The sequence below is a fragment of the Dipodomys merriami genome, unplaced genomic scaffold (assembly GCF_024711535.1).
Source record: "Dipodomys merriami isolate MVZ:Mamm:240054 unplaced genomic scaffold, mDipMer1.0.p SCAF_49, whole genome shotgun sequence".
Lineage (NCBI taxonomy): Eukaryota > Metazoa > Chordata > Mammalia > Rodentia > Heteromyidae > Dipodomys > Dipodomys merriami.
Window position 1 is genome coordinate 10125204 of NW_027206057.1, and position 20135 is coordinate 10145338.

General features: G+C 35.5%; 1 protein-coding gene across 4 annotated transcripts in view; it reads right to left on the bottom strand.

The window, feature by feature from the left end:
- Positions 1-2999: 2999 nt before the first annotated feature.
- Positions 3000-20135, bottom strand: part of Hycc2 (hyccin PI4KA lipid kinase complex subunit 2) — a 58872-nt gene continuing 41736 nt past the window's right edge. For 3 of the 4 annotated variants that reach the window (XM_069995792.1, XM_069995793.1, XM_069995795.1), the window contains 4 exons: positions 19889-19976; positions 16408-16567; positions 15528-15695; positions 3000-11106 (listed from right to left, as the gene is read on the bottom strand). In XM_069995792.1, the coding sequence (XP_069851893.1) occupies positions 10508-11106; positions 15528-15695; positions 16408-16567; positions 19889-19976 (1015 nt within the window). In that variant the 3' untranslated portion in view covers positions 3000-10507. The remainder of the gene's footprint in view (positions 11107-15527; positions 15696-16407; positions 16568-19888; positions 19977-20135) is intronic. The other variant, XM_069995794.1, reaches the window with a different exon arrangement.

Sequence of the window (20135 nt, forward strand, 5' to 3'; positions counted from 1 at the left end):
CCAGAAGTGGCACTGTGGCTCAAGTGGTACAGTGCTAGCCTTGAGCTGAAGAGCTGAGGGACAGCGCCCAGGCCCAGAATTCAAGACCCATGACCGACAAAAAAAAAAAAAAAAAAAAAGAAGAAATGATATCATTACTATCTCAGTATTACATTTTGGCCAGCTTGAGTCAAGAAAATGAAAGGACTCTGCATGTAACTCAATGGTATAACATTTGTGTTTAGCATGTGCAAAGTTCTGAGTTCCAAATAAAAAAAAAAAGGAAATTTTCTATGTTAGAAAAGAACTGACAACTCTCTTTGCAGTCACAAATATTTTGGGTAGGGGGCCTGGGAAGGTGGCTCAGTGGTAGAGCACTTGCCTTGCATGCCTGAGGCCCTGGGTTCTATTCCTCAGCACCACATAAGCAAAAAGAAAAAAGCCGGAAATGGCGTTATGGCTCAAGTGGTAGAGCGCTAGCCTTGAGCAGGCCCAGAGTTCAGGCCCCACGACCGGACCCCCCAAAAAAAAATATTTTGGGTAGGAAATCAAACCAATGGGAATGGGAAGATGGGGTCAATAGTGGCAGAAAGCTGAAACTAGAAGGGATTGTAAAATAGCAGCTCTCCACAGTCACAGAAATTTTGATGGGAGTATTACAAGAGGAAAAGTAGATCAAATTAATAGCTTTTGTTTTGTTTCAGTTCTGGGCTCATATATGCTAGGCCATCACTGGATTCCTTACCTACAACCTCACATTAAATTAACAATCAGAATTTTTTAAAAATATGTAAGCATCCAACAGAATAGGAAAGGAGGTGAGATAGCTAACAAAATTTTGGGAGATGTGTGATTAGACAGTCAAGAATACTGAAATCTAGACCTGTCAGTTTTAGAAGTTAGTAAGAAACTTACAATCACAAAACTTTTCAGATAGTCTAAGGAATGTCTTTAAGAGCAACATGGGAGCCACCTACCAGAGACTCCTGCTATCTTTTTTGGGGAGAGAGAGTGTGTGTGTGTGCACGTGCGCGTGCACACGTGCACACACATGCACTCATACATGCTCATTTGCTAATATTGGGCCTTGAACTCAGGGCTGTGTGCTTTTGCTTAGTTTTGTGCTCATAGCTGGTGCTCTACTTATTACTCAAACCATGGCTTCAGCTCTGGCTTTTTCCTAGTTAATTGGAGATAAAAGACTCTCAGATTTGTCTGCATGACTGGCTTTAAAACTTAGATCTCAGCCTCCTGAATAATTAGAATTAGATTGGCATGAGCCACCAGCATCAGGCAATCCTAGATTCTTTGAGGCTGAGATTGGGAGGAATGCTGTTTAAGGCCAGTGTGGGCAAAAAGCTCAAAAGACCTTCTCAACCAATAGTTGGATACAGTGTCACATCCATTATCCCAGCCAGATGGGAGGCTAAGAATGGGAGGATCAAGGTTCAGGTCAGTGAGACTATCTCAATGGCAGGAAGTTTACAGCAGTAACCCATGCTTGTCATCTCAACTACAGGGGAGGCCTAAAATAGAACATAGTCTAGAGACTGCAAAAAATGGAAGCCTCAGGCTTTGAATTCAAAACACAGTACTGCCAAAGGTGGAGGTGGGGGGAGGGGAGGTCCAGCTTGGAGCTGAGGACTAGCTGCCTAAAACAAATTAGAACTTGGAAGGAGTTTGCAGAAGTTATAGGGAAATTTCTGCAGGAATTGCAAGAATGAGAAATACTGAACTGGGATGTGTTGGAGAGCAAGTATATAAAAGACCAGAACCTTTTGTTTTGTCCCTGCAGGCTGAGTTTACAACTTTAGCACACACACAAAAAACTTTAAAAAAATTTTGGGGAGGGGGGGCTGGCTCAGTGGTAGAGTGCTTGTTTTGTATGCATGAGGCCCTGGTTTGATTATTCAGCACCACATAAGCAGAAAAGGCCGGAGTGGTACTGTGGCTCAAGTGGTAGAGTGCTTGCCTTGAGCTCAAGAGCTGAGGGACAGCGCCCAAGCCCAGAGTTCAGGCCCCACGACCAACAAAAAAATAAATGATTCTGGCATTGAAATTAGTGTCTTGTACTTGTCAGGCAGGCCCTCTACCACTTGAGTCATGCCTCCAGCCTCTTTTAATGATGGTTAATTCTGAGATAGGATCTCACTTTATGCTGTCCTGGACTACAGTCTTCCTGTCCCCCCCCCCATGATCCCATCCCTACTCCTGATGGTGCCCATCTGTTTTTGTCATTATTTTTTTTAGTGTTATAGCTGCACCACAGTATTTCAGATGTACATACGTTATATTTTTCTTAGAATAACCTTCTCTATCGCTTCCACAATTCTCCTTTCCCCTGCCTCCAACAATTCCCTATTAACAGCTTTCACTGAGGTTCCTTGGGACTTCAGGAAGGACAGTCGATAAGTAAACATTTTGTAACAGCAGAAACTGGCCCCAGAGAAACAATGTCTTATTGTGACCTTGAGGGACACCAGCAGAACATCCTCGAGCACACCTCTGATCAATACTAATTATACATACTGCTGTCCCTGCCTCAACAATTCCCTTAAATCTAATATGCTATATTATGCTAATACTCTTTAGACAATCAATTGTCACTGAGTCTCTCTCTGTGTGTTTCTGGCCAAATTCAATCAAATCTTTGCTGTTCAACAGCTCTCATCTCTTCAACTGATATGCTGGAAAGTCCAATTTAGACATCCCTCACCCCACCCCAGAGACAGGTTTTTTTTTTTTTATGTCCAAATTTCCAGTTTCAATACAGTGTTAAATTTGTGTCCCTACAATAAACATATAGAAAGGTATGAAATCTTTTTTAATATATTAATATACTGCCTACCTTTGTTACTTATTTTATAAGTAATTTTATGTATTGTCTTATTTCAGTAGAGTATTGCATAAATTAAAATTTCAGATATACATAAATAAGATGGCATGCTTTCAAAAAATACAGTGAAAGGACTTATAATGTATAAACTTTAGGTAGGTAGGGAAAAATCAACTCAGGGAAATCCACTTAAAAGCCAAATAAAGCTATATTTTTATACTGTACAAAAGAAAATGTACATTCTTAACTAGATACACATAGGGAAAATTACACATCCCTCAAGAAACAATATTTAACATCTGAGATATGTTTCTGCATTGCGGACTGACATTAAATTTTATACATCTTTATTTACAATGACTTAAAATATTTTTTAATCTCTGGCAGATATTTACAATGTCAACAGTGACTACATTTCACATTTCAACAATCATGGCATTAATCAATTCAGTAAGACAGGATAATGGCTTACATGCACCAGGAAATACGATTTTAATGTGCAAGTTGTTTTTTCTTCAGTTCTGGAAAGATATTCACTAGTCCAAATTTGAAAGGAGATCACTCAATAGCGATCATAATTCCTACATGCCTACCTATTTAAATTTCACCAGTACCTCTCTCCACATACCTGGGAAGTTTTATACCAAGCAATAGTGCAATGCTGTTTTGTTTTTAAGCTGATGTATACACTCCCTGTCCTTTTATGAAACAAATATATGAAAGTTGGGTATTTGTTTCCTTGTCTATTGTTACAGAGAACAGATTATATAAAGCAAAAGTAGTAAAATAAAAAATCCTTCAGAAATTGCATAGCACAGAAGTGCCAAATTATCTTGAAAAAAGCAGTGGGAAAATAATCTGCACTGTAAAATAAGTTCATTTAGCCAGTAAATGGAGTGTAAAGGCTAATTTTAGTGTAAAATACTTTTTAGTTATGAACAAAAAGATTCAATATAAAATAATGGATAAACTTACTACAAATATTTTCTACCACATGGAGTATAACTCTCAATAGTTTAGATGATAAAATCTTAAGAAAAATCAAACCCAAACCTTTATCAGTGATTGTTAGAAAGCCAATTTACTCTAAGACATGTAATCAATATATTCATTAGTTTTTAAACTACCACTTGAATTGAAAAAAAACGTTAAATTTGTTCTGAACATCAATGAACGTGAAATTATGTTTCATGTTTTATTACATTTTTGTCAGTAACGGGGCTTGAACTCAAGGCCTATACGCTGTCTCTGAGCTCTTTGCTCAAGGCAACCACTTTAGCACTCTGATCCACAGCTCCACTTCCACTTTTCTGGTGGTTAATTAGAGATAAGTCTCATACTTTCCTACCCAGGCTGGCTTTGAACCATGATCCTGAGATCTCAACTTTCTGAGTAGCTAGGATTATAGGCACAAGTCACCAGCGCCTAGACTGTTTCATGATTTAAACAAGTAATTATTTAATAATTTAAATAAAACTTTTAATCCTTTTTAGTCTATACATTTTAAAAATATTTGTTCTTCTTGACCCAATCCTGTTTTTATACAAAGAAAAAAAACCACTTGAGTTGATGATAAATTATGTAAATGAACAGTACCAGTTTAAACAATATCATACTTAATAGAAATAATTACCATTCCCATTGAAAGAGGTGCATTTCCATAATTTGCCCCACAATTTTAATTATACAATATAATAATTTATCCCTTTTATTCAATACTGATGAGCAAAATCATTAATTTTAGTTAAGGAGATATAAAAATGTGTCATGTGGAATAATATTGGGACTTATTCTTTAACCTGTATTTTTGCTGAAATATTGATGCTTTTTTTTTTTTTGTCGGTCGTGGGGCCTGAACTCTGGGCCTGGGCGCTGTCCCTCAGCTCTTCAGCTCAAGGCGAGCACTCTACCCCTTGAGCTACAGCGCCACTTCCAGTTTTCTGGTGGTTTATTGGAGATAGGAGTCTCACGGTCTCTCCTGCCCAGGCTGGCTTTGAACCGCGATCCTCAGATCTCAGCCTCCTGAGTAGCTAGGATTACAGGCGTGAGCCACCAGCGCCCCGCTTATTGATGCATTATTGACAAAAGAAAAAATTCAGATCCAATCCTATAGCTTATATATTGGTACTTTTCAGGCAAAGAATCTTTTAATCTTTATTTCTCTTGGGGTTACAAAGCATTAACATTGAGTGGAGCTTCCTTCCATAACAAGTATTCTAAAATGGATCTGGTTGATACCATTTTGATAAATTTTGTAATTATCAAAAGAGTTAAATTTTTTCTCTTCTATGATTAACACTGAGCTGGTTACACTCAAATATAGCAAACCAGATTAATACAAATTCTGTAGATGGGGATGTCCAATTAAGATAATTTCTCCTTGAAAATAAAAAAGATCTCTTTATTAGACCTACCTCCAAATACATTTTTTAAAAAGGTTTTGTTAAGCCACACCTAATTCTATTTGTTTTGTAAAATCTGTATTAAACGTAACAGCAGGGAAAATGCCACAATTTGTAAACATCAAATATATTATGAATACATGCTCTCCAATTTTAGTATATGTGCTGCCAAAGCGAACACCATACTCTCAAAACTCAGAAGCAAAACACAGAACCCACATTTCTGTACTATGCTGCCAGTTATTTCACATCTTTCTTAGCTCTCAGCTAACTTCTTAGTTAAATTTGCTTTTGTGTATATTTCTCACAGAACTAAGATTACAAAAATACTGAAGAAGTGACCAAAATTTTGTGATTGTGTGGTTGGGGTCAGAATAAATGTGCATACATCACTGGGTGATTACTCCTACAAACAGTATTTCTTATGTATGTTTAGAACCAGCATGATGTATCCTACCCTTTAGATATACATAATTCAATTAATATTAAAATTTGTCTTAAATAATCATGACCACTTTAGCATGAAAATTGTACCAATCTTGGAACTCATTATGATTTTATGAAGCATATTAATTTCCATATTATAGTCTGACAAATGCCCTAAATTTTAAGACTAAATTATCAATATCTAGTTCGTTTTTCAATTTTTTCCCAAAAAGCACTTTAAAAAATTAAAGTATTACAAGTAAGTGTCTCAACCAACATGGTAGTCAAACAATGACAGTAACCATTCAACTTGAAAGATAAAAAGTCATGTTCAGACTGTTTAACATTGCCATAGTATAGAAAAGTTCTCAAAAATTGTGTTTATCTGATCACTACTATGACCTATTGAAGTTTTTCAAACTAAAAAACAAATATATAACTGAAATACTGGTTTGTTTTAGAAAATCCAAACTTACTTTGTGATGTAATCCAAGATCAGAAATTGAGAGATCTTCCTTCCAGTGTTTATACAGTATGCTACTCATAAAGACATATTTTATTTACAAATGAACATGCAGAGAATTAAATGAGACAACTGATGGTCAACAATCAAAGTACTTAAAAATGGACCCATACAAACCTCACAAAGTGAGGGAAGAAAAATACCCTACTTCTTTAAAATATTCACAAAATAGTGCAAACAAAACAATCTGAAGTTATTCTCAGGATTCCAGTGTCTAATAAATAGTTATAATAAGTTTAAAGCTACTAAGTGGAATTTGAGAATACACATTGAAAATATTAAGCTTATATAGCTGAGACTATCACCTTAATGACATTTTATATGGTATATACATTTTAAATCACATCGTGGTCATTGTTCCATTATGGAATAATAAGCTTTATACTATAATCCTTTCTTAAACACATGGAAATATTGCTTTTAGCTGCTCTAAGCACAGTTAGGTCCAATCTCTCTGTATTAGAATTTAATGGAATTTACTTATCTTTATTTTGCAATATTCCATTGTGTAATACAATTAACTGAAAGCTAGCTGATTCAAAAATAACATTAAAATAGCTAGAAACACTGATGAAATCCATTCCAGTGGGCTTATTTTTCATTTAAATAAATCCCCACAACATGGCAGCATATAATTATTATGTGGCAGAAAGTTATTAAGGCATAAGTTAGAATAATGTACCTACCATTATATCTCTATTGATACCTAAATATTTAACAGTTCCCCATCTATATTACTCTACATTTTTCTGGATTTAATACTTTCCTTTATGTGCTATATTCACCAACTATTAGAGAAGAAATGTAAAGAACCTAGAGTGGAAAGTATTATGTACCATATTTACCATGTAACAGGCAAAGAGAGGCAGTGGTGAGATAAAAAATGTATCTGATGGGAGATGAGGTTGATTCTGGCTCTGCTTCTTAGTTTTGTGACTTATGTCACAACCTCTTTGAGCCTCAACTTCCTAGGAGGAATGATTATGTGGTGAGGGGAAAAGAAAAGACTTCCAAATTATCTATAAGGTCTTTTATAGAACAAGAATTATGACTCAATAATAAATAGGTACAGAAGAGTGGGAACATTAAGAATAGTGGTAACAGATCAGGCTTTTTAATGAAACCATTTTTCTCCCTAGCACATATATTGAAGGGGGGTCATGGTACTGGGGCTTGAACTCAAGGTCTCACATTTATTCAGTTTTCTTGCTTAGCTGGTGCTCTACCACTTGAGCCATGCCTTCAGCCCTGCTTTTCTCTAGTTATTTTGAATATGGAGTTTCACTGACTCTTTTCCCTGGGCTGGCTTTGAACCATAATCCTTTGGATCTCCACCTCTTGAATGGTTCAGATTACAGGCATGACCCCCCTGGCACCCGACATGAAATATCTTCATATTTTAAAATCTTACTAAGTTAAATTTTCATTTTACACTTTAGTTTGCTTTCTAGTCATGTTTTAAAATTAATGTCATAAGAAGAGTTCTCAAACTTTCAGATAGTTCTTTAATCCACTCTGGAATAGATGGCACCAAATTGTTTTATTATAGAAAATAAATATTTTCTCTCCCTACATTACTTTCCATAGATGAGTGGACTTTTTTTTTAAATAAAAGAAATATAAAAACAAGGTGTTCTTAAAGGATAAAGTCTAAAAACTGCTTGCATATATTTGTAATAACTGTTATATACCTGAAATAAAACTTCCTACAAAAAGAATATAATTTTTTAAACTTGATAGTTTGCTAAACTAACTCATTTCATTTTAACTGTATCTTGTACAGGAAATCTGTTCTAAAACCTTGAAGGCAAAGCCTAAACTATGTGAAATATTTCTTCATTGGGACCAGTCACAATACCTAAAAGAATGAAAACAAAAGTTACAGGATTATAAAATATTAATGGGTATGTATATATACATACAAAACCTATACATACATATACATACAAATAAATTAAATCCTAAGATGAAAAATTTTAAGCTAATTTTTCAGGTACAGCATTAGATTACTAGCCAAAGTAACTTTCATTATATTTATTATTGTAACTTTTGGTTATTTTCTTTGTGCTTTAAAATTATGCTTGATTCAGATGCCAGTATATGTACAACCTGGTGAACTTAAAACAGCCCATTAGCTCCTATATAGACAGCTATTTCTACCATAAAGTGAATGACCTCCAGCTACAGTGGAGGTTTCACTCACTGAAAGAACTACATTACTTTCATTACATACTTGAAACTTTGTCCTTTTTAGTATGTTATAAACATTTACCTCATGTATTCTGATTGTATTTTCAAAAACTCATTTACTTGACATCCCTAGTTAAATGGAGACATCTAAAATATGCCTGTGATAACTGATACACATGGTATGTGCGTGCACACACACACACACACACACACACAAATCACTAAAATCACCTGGCAACTTTTAGCTTTACCTTGGACTTTGGCAAAGTAAATACTAGCTCAGGTTCTAGTTTTCTATATTCTTAAGAGCTGAAAAATGTTACAGACCATTAAATTCAACCATTCTTCTTGTGAAGAGTTTAAGATAAGGTCTTCTTTTTTAAAAATGCTCTTAATAATTAAAAAAAAAAGGAGGGAAGAAGGAAATTTTAGGTGTGAAAAAAATAAGAGGCATCTTCTGGTTATCAAAATCTACTGTAGTTTTAATTGGTAGAGATAAAATTTTAAACTTTGTTAATTAGGAGAATACTTTCTATAAACTCAGTGTATTCTTTCTTGCACAATAATGAAGTAAAAATGTCTGAAAGTACAAAGACAGGTATAACTCATGAATGTTGTGGAAAGATAATTTACAGAAGTTTAAGTTACAATACTGATTTTCAAAAACCCAATATATTCCCTTCTTTTTCAAACATTAGTGCCTGAGACCCAGAAGAGGTTATAACCAAACCAGAAAAAATTCTTAAACCAATAATATACTTTTATAACTTCTTAGCAGTTACCAAATGCTACTTACATACATTCAACATCTAGCTTACTGGCATGATTCCAAAGTTTTATAAAAATGAGAAACTTTGCAGATATTTGACTAGAAGATACACAAATTGCATTACATTAAACACAAAGGCAGTGTGGTCCTTAAAAGAGAAATCAAGTCAGTACCCCCTGGTAGAAATGTTCTATAAAAATGTGTCACATTGAAGCATCAATGTTTCCAGCCAATTATCTGTCCCTGATGTATTTCCTTGGAGAATATATGATCTGTCAGGACTTTAGATGTCTTAATCCAAAATATCTGACTGAATTTAGGTACATCTAGAAAGCAGCTGAAAGGGTTTCTCCAATAGTCTAGCATCACAGAAAGTGGACTGAGAAATCCCTCTCTTTACCTGAAGACGTACAGTACTACAGTTCAGTCATCATCAGCTCACAAAGGAAAACAAAATCAAAACATCCTCTCACACACAATCCCACATAGGCTAAACAAAACTACCCCTCCCCCCATAAAACCCCAGCACCAAGTGTCAATCATTCCTGGAAAATATAACATGCCCCTTGGATTCTCTGATTTGTTCTTCAAACTTGAAAGACAGAAATGACCTAAGTCCTTGTGGGAAGAGGGAAGACATGTTAATAATGACCAGAGAGCCATTGAGAAAGTGCATTATCAATTACACAATCAACTTAAAGAGTCCTACCCTCCAATGGAGGTGATCACAAATTGATTTAAATGCCTCACTAATTGAACATTTACATCCTCAGGATTAACAAAACAGAAGAAAAAAAGAGCTAGCCTCATTTTAATGAAAAAGTGCAACAGTCTACCTCCTTTCCTCATGCTTCTCAAGAACATGACTGCACAGACTCAGAGAAGTCCAAAGTCATAGCAGAATCTCTGAGGCACTCCTGGTTAAGAGAGAAAAAAGTATGATCCAACCGTCTTCATAGTTCTTATTGATTATGTGAACAAACCCGTTTTGTTTTTAAATGAAAGCCAAAGAATCATTCCATAGGGATCATATACACCATTTCCTCTGACATATCCTCAGTCTCACAGTGTTGAAATGGGACCGATCAGCCTACAATGGATTGCACATCACCCAAGGAGAAAGGAAGGCATGGAAAAGGCAAACGTTTTATACTGTTTCACAAACACATTTACAAAGAATAGGTAAAGAGAAGATATAGGAAGAGGGAAAAGAAAACCTTATTGCTTTTTCCATACAAAATACAGTATGAAGATACCTAAACTAAATCAAATTTGATTACGATGACCAATATTATTTTCACAATATGGGATGAAGTGTCTTCTTGCACAATGAAATGTTCAGTTTTAAAGGTTATGCAGAAAGAAGAGAGAGGACATCAAAACTACACCTGGGATATTAGCTGCATATTGAAACTTGGGGATCGAGACTGTTTGGTTAAGGGAGCTCCTGGACTGAGGAGCTCTTTACCTTCACCAGCTTGACCTAGCCGGTCTTCCTGGAGACTGATAGTTGAATATCGATTAGCATTGTTAGTTGCTAGATTAGTAACCCCCTCAGTGCCAACTCCGATGCTGGTACTTGCTTGACTGCCATTTACATAGTCAAATGATTTACTTGAGGAAGCACTGGCTGTCCGTATTAGACTTAAGCTATTGGTTTTTGGCACCACCTGGCCAGCAGGAAGGCTCAGGTGTTTCTTCATCGGTGTTAGCTCAACTGAATCTACAGTAAGATCAGCTGGTTGCTGTATATACTGCTTGTGAACTACTGAATCTCGAGGACTCTCATTGGATTTGATGGTAGATGCTGTTTCTTTATCTTTGGCTGAACGCCCAGCTGCTACTTTCCTTAAGCTTCCCCTCTGAGAAGAAGAGGATTGTTTGGTCCCAATTGGCTGGCTGCTAAGGGAAGCCCCTGATGAAAATCCTTCATCTGCATCATTCAGGTTTACAGATTCATCTCCATTTACACCATCAGCACCTAAAACACAAACCAGACAGGTTAAGCAATAGGTCAATTAAGTAAAAAAGCAGTTGTGAATCAACAAAAATGACCTAATCGCTCAAATGTCTGCTATTGATCAATAATGGTCTTACTATCCTTTTTCTAACTAGTTTAGGAAAATAAATTTCTATATAAAATCCTAGTATCCTATATTCTGTTACTCATTGTATTTAGGAAAATATACCTCTATACAGAACCCTAGTTCCTATGTTCTATTATTCATTGTGTTTAGTTTTAATTGTTTAAGTCCAGTTTTTTTAACTATCTTGACAATACCTGGCATACTATGAATATTTAGGCAGATAACACAATTTACCATTTGACCCATTCAAAAACGAACAACTTTCCTTCTTATCTTCTGTAATCCATCATATAGTAGACTGTGCAAAAGAGATTCTTTTCTAGTTTCAAATCTCTAGAATTATATAAAAAAATTATGTGGCCTATTCATCAAATTCTTTTATTAACTATAATAAAAATCTTACATTTATTTAACAGCTATCTACTTCTACATGTTTTAAACACTTTTAATATGGAACACATAAATTTTATCATTCAAAATAAAAAGACATGCTTCCAGGAATTTTACAATACTATTTATCTTTTTTTTTTTTTTTTTTTTTTTTTTTGGTTGTGGGGCTTGAACTCTGGGCCTGAGCGCTGTCCCTCAGCTCTTCAGCTCAAGTTTATTGGAGATAAGAGTTTCACAGACTTTCCTGCCAGGGCTGGCTTGGAACCATGATCCTCAGATCTCAGCCTCCTGAGTAGCTAGGATTACAGGCGTGAGCCACCAGCACCCGGCACTATTTATCTTATGGACAATTCTATGTACTGTTTTCCATATTTTCTTGATCAATATAAAGAAAATATTATCAAGGTACAGTAATAGAGAACTACTGGATTTTTAAGGACTTTTAATGTCTGTATTAGGTATTCTATAATATTTTAGATTCTTAGCATTCAGATGTATCATTATCATATTTATAAAATTCTATAATAGCTATATAGAAACTTCAATTAGTAAAAAAATTATTATACTGATGTTTTCTGGGAAGAGAAGCATATGATACTTTAAACTTGTGATTTTCACACAGCCTAATTTTTACTGAAAGTATGATTAAACATTCTCTTAAAAAGTAATTTTTTTCCTTCCAAAAAGTGGTCTTGATTTGATACATTATTAAATGTTTTTCCCATACTGCAAGAAAACGAGATTCTGTAAAAGAGACATCAACATTATAATTAAGGTATAATGTTAGAAAACAATATAATAATATTACTTTGAAATACAGTTATCCAAGCAAAATGTTTATAAAATATTTAAACACAATCTTTTATTTAACATAGTACCTAGAAAAATATTTTCTTAGGAATATTTTCTCACATTTCTTTCATTCTAGAAAAGAATAGTACATCCTTAAAGCAAAAGATATCCTGTTTTTTATATATATATATATATATATATATACACACACACATATATATATCCAGCAGTTTAATAAGGTTTAATCATCATGCAAAGCCATGTAAAAATGCATTTAATAAAATAATAACAGCTGACACTACTTCTCTCAACCCCTTCAAAAGAAGTATAACTCAAAATAAAAATTTTAAGTATATTCATATATATATATATATTTTTTTTTTTTTTTTGGTTGGTCGTGTGGCTGTCCCTGCGCTCTTCAGCTAGAGCCATAGTGCCACTTCCGGTTTTCTAGTGGTTTTTATTGGAGATAAGAGTCTCATGGACTTTCCTGCCTGGGCTGGCTTTGAACCGTGATCCTCAGATCTCAGCCTCCTGAGTAGCTAGGATGATAGGCGTGAGCCACCAGCGCCCAGCTTCATATATTATTTAATAATTTATTTACAATTAGTATAAAGTACTCCAAAATGCCCAAGAATTGTTATTGGTTCAGAAGTAGTATCAGTAATGTCAAACTGGGAGGAGGCAGAAATTTAACATTGGGCTTATTTAATTAGGAAAAGAGACTGAGAGACTTAGTGCTAGCTCTGAATCTTGCTACATGCAGATCAGATACTTAAGCAAAATGGCCATCAAAGGGATGATGATAACAGAAAAGCCACCATGCAAGAGAATGTACTGGTAAAAATTTTATATAATGGGGATGATTATTACAGTCTAATAAAACACTGACTATATTCCAATCATAGTCACTGCCTTCAGTTTAGCGACAGGTGACAGAGATAACAGTCTCTTCTAAATTTCAAATATAATAAACATAATTTTAATTATAAAACTAAAACCATCATACAAAACATGTTTTCTCTTAAAAAGGAAATTTTCTTTCATTCAAAATTTGCAGCAAACTACATAATTACCAAAATTATTCATAGGTTCTAGTAATTTCCTTCCTTCTGTTTAAAAAAAAAATCTCAAAGAATAACAAAGGCAATTGCCTCATAACATTTTTTGTTTGTAGTTTTGTTGTTGGTTTTTTTTGTCAGTCATGGGGGTGAACTCAAGGCCTAGGCTCTGTCTATGGACTCTTTTGCTCAAGGCTAGTGCTCTACCACTTGAGCCACAGCTCCACTTCCAGTTTTCTGGTAGTTAATTGGAAATAGGAGTTTCACAGACTTTCCTGCCCAGGGCTGGTTTTGTACTGTGATCCTCAAATCTCAGATTCCTGAGTAGCTAGGATTACAGATGTGAGTCACCAGCACCCAGTTTTTGTTTGCAGTTTTCTTCCTAATTGCTTAATATCATTTATGATCCAAAAAAAGAGACAACTGAACATGATTCTCAGTGAACTTTTCAAAGCTGACTTTCCTCTAAATTTAGCTGCTACTAATACTAATCTTTAGATCCTAGATTAAAAGGTGAAATATTCTTTTAGAAACCCCAAACACTCTTCTTTCCTTATGGCTACATACCCTTAACAGCTTACTAAAATAGGTTATTTTAATATTTAATAGGATATAGTAAGATATTAAAAAGAAGTTACTATTTTGTTTTCTTGCTCAAAATGTACAACTTCTGAAGAATTGGAAGCAATGCTTCAGATAAATAACACACTATCTAGAATTAAATAGTTCACTTAGTCACATAGAATATTGAGAAATAGGTCATTATTCAATGGAGGTTAACTCTGGGTTCTTCATATACTCTAGTCTCATTTCTTATACGTTTAGACAAGATGAAACTAACCTTTAGGGATAACATAAGGAGATACAAAAATATAAAAAGAGAAGGCCAAGAAGGCTGCAGCTTCCATAACCATATAAAGAAGGATCCCTAAAACAACACCAACTTCTCTGGATTATTGGTCATGCACATGCAACACTGTTAGATGAAATAAGGCTGATTTGGACAAATGGGCAAAGAACAGAGGGTAAACTTAGATTCTTACTGAGCATGCTCAAAGTTCTAATGCACCAAAGAGAAAGAGACTTCTTTAAGGTGGAAGCTAAATGTTTTAAGTACATTTGGTCTTTAAAATACATTAAAAAGTGTAGTATACACCTTTAAAGTTACTTTTATTTCATGAATTAGTATGAAACTTCAACAGTGTCAGGTTCCACAGTGGGATACATTACTATTTAGCTATAGTTCCCTCTTTCACAAAGCTAACTCCTGTGGTATTACATGCAAAACAGCAGGTAAATACTTTCCTGTCAGAGAGATGTGTTCTTTTGCAGACAGTACCAGAGGTGGAAGGGTTGGAATTCTCATTTTAAGATACCTACCTCTAAATAATACATTTCAATTTTATTTGTGAGCTACATAATGTAACCATTATTCACAATAAATTATAAAATGCACTGTGTACCAGGATAACACATTCATAGAATAAAGATGTCAGCATCCGTTGGACCTAGGCAACTTAAGCCACAGATTATAAAAAGCTAATCAAACCAACATACTTCGTAAAGAAAGAAATTCTAATTAGCTGAATGTATGTATATATAAAAGACCAGCTCCACTTCAATTTTCTAGTACACTAGTGTTTTAAAACTTTCTTCACAGATCTTAAAAGAATTGTCATATAAATACATTAAAATAGACTAATAAGGATTATGTTCATTGGGTGCATTTTTTTCTTTCCTAATGTTAGAATAAACATGCTCAGTAATGAAAAAATTCCAAGCATTTGCAGACCTTTTAATACAGGACCCTGATTTGTTAGTAGCCATGCCAAGCTGTTCTTTGATTACACAGGGATGCAGATTCCAGGCCAGCACAAATGGCAACTACAGATTGTACTTAACCTGGTGCTAGGCATATGGGGAGGAGGGGTGCTTTGCAAGGAGTAGCTAATATGCCCTGGGGTAATAGAAAGACACACTAGAATGGAAAGAAGTTCTGCTTGGGGATAGAGAGCCAGGATCCTTCTCCAGTAACTGCCTCACTGACTTCTGCCTCCTCATCTCTGTCCTACCCTCTGTTGTGGCTGCTGCCGAGTTGGGCTCCGGCGAGCCATGCTCAGGGGTCCTGCGCACCAGCACCTCCCCCTCTTGCACACGTTTGGTCCCTAGGTCAGTGGAGCCGTGTTGGATCGGGGAGCCAGGAATACTCGAGTCAGCCTCGTTTGAGAAGTCAAAGCCATCTGGGATTCAACATATAAAATTTTAGTGCTTTTGTGCTGCTCTATTCTTTTCGGAGCATTTCGACCCAGGCAGATAAGAAAATGTATATATGGATATGATATTAACACAAGTAATATTTATATAGTTGCATGTGTGTGCACAGCACGCACACACATAAGGCAGCAGATGAACAATGTGAGGTTTGCAAATGAATAGGACAAAACTATAGGGATCATTAAAATGGCAATGAAAACCTCTTAGGCAAGACAGGTTGGCTGTTCAAGTACCAAATGTCTATGAAATACTGCTGTGCTCAGCACTTACAAAAAAGGAAAACTAAAGATAAAAATACAAAAACAAGAGTCAACTCTTTTTTGGATATCTTGTATTGTACTGTTAGTTTAGCCAGTTTATAGTTTTCTCCCACAATGCTCATACATGCACCTTTCCCCCAACTCCCCATTTAACAGGCTTAAAGTGACAAAGATTAACAAAAATTAACCTGGTCTTATTTTCTGTTCTAACATTCATACAGCAGTCTTTAACGCCTTTCTACTTTATAAAGTATATTTACTTTAAAATTATATAAGCACATTTTAAATTCTATTTTAAAAACTAAAACATTTTACTTCAATTACACAAAGTACTATGATTCAATGCTTTAATATTATCAGGACAAACAATGATAAGTTTACTTGGATCATAAGCAGACTATTGGAATTTTGTACTCACCTTCTCTCCTCCATCTATGACGACGGATGGAAGCAGTTGTAATTGCAGTCCGAGAAATCCTCGGCACTGTTGGAGTGACTTCCACTTTAAGTACTTTCTGTCCTTCTTGTGAAGAATCAGGAGCATCAAATGGTAATGAGTTTTTCATGGCATTGGCAACCTAAAATTACAATATAAGTCTATACAAATTTACAGCCAACATATAGTTTTTGCTTATTATATAAATCATGTTTCCATAATTTTTAAGTATCTACTTAAAACTTGTATTATAAAAGTGCAAATGTGTCAGGAATGTTTATATCTTAGCCAGGTACCACTGGCTCACACTTGAAATCCTACCCACTAAGGAGGCTGAGATCTGAGGATCACAATTTGAAGCCAGTCCAGGCAGAAAAGTCTGTAAAACTCTTATGTCCAATTAATCACCATAAAAAAACAGAAATGGAACTGTGGTTAGAGTGGTAAAGCACTAGCCTTGAGTGAAAAAGCTAAGAGATAACACCTAGGCAGTCAGTTCAAGCCCTAGCACTGGTACAAAAAAATTGTTTGTATTTCCCATAGTCTGAATTATCTTATAAAAGGATGGGCTTTTGAAATAAGAATTTATTTTTAAAATATACCCCACTGATCCCTTGAAGTTGTCTTTCAAAGAGAAAAAAAATTCCCAAAGTGAAAGTGCTTAACATTTGCAAGCTGATAAAAGTCAGAATAAGTTTTTACATCTTCAGATGGTAAAGAACATAGGAAATCTAACCTCTAGTGATGATCAATTTTTTTTTTTCCGGTCATGGGGCCTGAACTCTGGGCCTGGGTACTGTTCCTCAGCTCTTCAGCTCAAGGCGAGCGCTCTACCACTTGAGCCACAGTGCCACTTCCAGCTTTTTCTGCTTATGTGGTACTGTGGAATCGAACCCAGAGCCTCAAGCATGCAAGGCAAGTACTCTACTACTGAGCCACCTTCCAAGCCCCAATGATCAATTTTTTCTGCACTATCTGCTTCTATGAGAAGAAATTTTTCTTAAATATTTCTGACATTGTATTCCACTACTTTCTGCTCCCTAGAAGATCACGAAGGCTGGTTGGTAATCAACTGCCATCTGAACTGGTAGTTTGAATGGACAGTATTAATGTAGCAAAGATCTTGAATGAGAGGATTTTTTTCTCTCATCTTTCATTTGGACAAGTACATTTGGAATGTAATTGCCTAGATAAATGTACCTCTGAGATGCATACTCAGCCCTTTTCTGCAATGGGATTTCCATGGGTAGGTAAGAAGTAAAGTGTTTGACTTTAGCCTTATCAGTAATATAAATTATGCCTACTTGTCCATCTGCCAACTGTTTTGCTTACCATGTGGCACTAGATTTGAATAGTGAGAAGGGTATTGATTATTTACTGTGTACCTCAGAGATCACCAACAATAAAGGAATATTCTAGGACAAGAGATTACTAATCCCTTCATCTATATTGCCATGAAACAATCACTTATACTTAAATTACAGAGGAAAAAATAGATATTTTTATGATGTTAAATGTGTTTTGGGTTTGTTGTTGTTGATTTGTTTTGTTTTGTTGCCAGTCCTGGAGCTTGAACTCTGGGCCTGGGTGTTGTCCCTGAGCTTCTTATTGCTCAAGGCTAACACTCTACCACTTGAGCCACAGTGCCACTCCCTATGATAATGCAACTTTTATCTTACTTTCTATACTTTCTATTTGTCTTAATGTAACCCTTAAGGTAAAATTAGATAATGAGATAAGAAAAGCAGGAATTGAAATGTCAAATTATATTTCAAATACTACTTCAATATTAAAATATTAAATAATATAAATAAAATGTTTTTATAAAAGTACTGGAGTAGAAAGTATATAATCTGTATTTTTAAATAAGTTATATCATAAAACTGGACAGAAATAATAATCGGTCAGGCATGGTGAGGCATACCTATAATTCTAGCACTTGAAAGACTAATGTAAGTATCTCTTTTTAATTTAAATCAGTTTTCTGGGATACATATTCTAGACATAGAATACAGAATCAAAGAAAACAAGCAACCACTACAAAATTGCTATGTATAAGACAGTCAAAGTTAAGATCATAAGACAAACAATGTGTTCCTTATACCCCTACTAGATGTTTACATTTGTCTTTTAATTAATCAATTAAATTTATATTTGTGACATTTAATTATTTATAGAGTAATATGAACCTTTAATACAGAATAAAGTTATTGGCTTTAAAAATGAATGGTTTAAATCAAGTATTGGTGGCTTATGCCTTTGATCCTAACTATTCAGAAGTCTGAGATCTGAGGATCGTGGTTCAATCCCAGAACAGACAGGAAAGTTCATGAGACTTTAATTACCCATCAGAAAACTGGAACTGGAACTGTAGCTCAAAGTGGTAGAGCACTTGCCGTGAATGAAAGAGCTCAAGGACAGCGCCAGGCCCTGAGTTCAAGCCCTACAACCAAAAACAAAAAAAAGCCCCCCAAAAAACAAAAGCAAAAAATAACCCCAAAACATTAATTCTTTAGTTTACTTGAACTTTACTTTTATTCTGTATGAAATATACTAGTGCCACTTTTAGGCACAGATATACTTAATGAAGAATAAGCAAGCCTCTAGAAAAATAAACCTCTATTCGTTCTTTCTTTTTTTGTTGTTCATGGGACTTGAACTTAGAGGCTGAATGCTGTCCCTGAGCTCTTTTTGCTCAAAGCTAGTGGTCTACCACTTTGAGCCTCAGCTCAAAGAGGCAAGAATCTCACAAACTTTTCTGTTCCAACTGGCTATGGACGGTGATCCTCAGCTCTCAGCCTCCTGAGTAGCTAGGATTACAAGCATGATTCATCAGAGCCTGGCTAAACTTCTGATCTTTATGAAAGAAAAAAAAAAAAGGGTTGGCTGGGAATGTGGTTTAGTAGTAGAGTGTTTGCCTAGCATGCATGAAGCCCTGGTTCAACTCCTCAGTTCCACATACAAAAAAAGGCCAGAAGTAGTGATGTGGCTCAAGTGGTAGAGTGCTATCCTTGAGCAAACAAAGTTCAAGAACAGTGCCCGACCCTGAGTTCAAGCCCCAGGACTGGCAAAAGAAAAAAGAAAAAAAAAAGAAAGAAGCCAGTCACCAGTTGCTCATGAATATACTCATAACTACTCAGGAAGTTGAGATCTGAAAACTGCAGTTCAAAGCCAGTCCAAGCATACAAATTTGAGACAATAACCAGCAAAAAAACAGAAGTGGAGGTGTGGCTCAACCATCAACCTTGAGTTAAAAAGCCAAGTGAGAACGTGAGGCCCTGAATTCAAGCCCCCATAAGAACACAGAAACACACACCCATAAGAACACAGAAACACACAAACACACACACACACACACACACACACACACACACACACACACACACACACACACACACACACACACACACACACACACACACACACACACACACACACACACACAGCAAATAAAATAACTTGCCAATAGTGGTTGAGAAAAGAGTTCTAGTTGCGCTCTATAAATTATGTCATCAAGTACTTCTTGGCCAAGGTCCCACTGTCCATTATACCTGTAGAAAAGCAGATCATGTGTTTTTTAGTAAACATTCCCAACCCCCCTCCCCTGGCCACCCCTCCTCCCCCCCTCACCATGGGGCTTGAACTCAGGACTTGGGTGCTGTCGCTGAGTTTTTTCACTTAAGGCCAGTACTCTATCTAACATGTTGAGT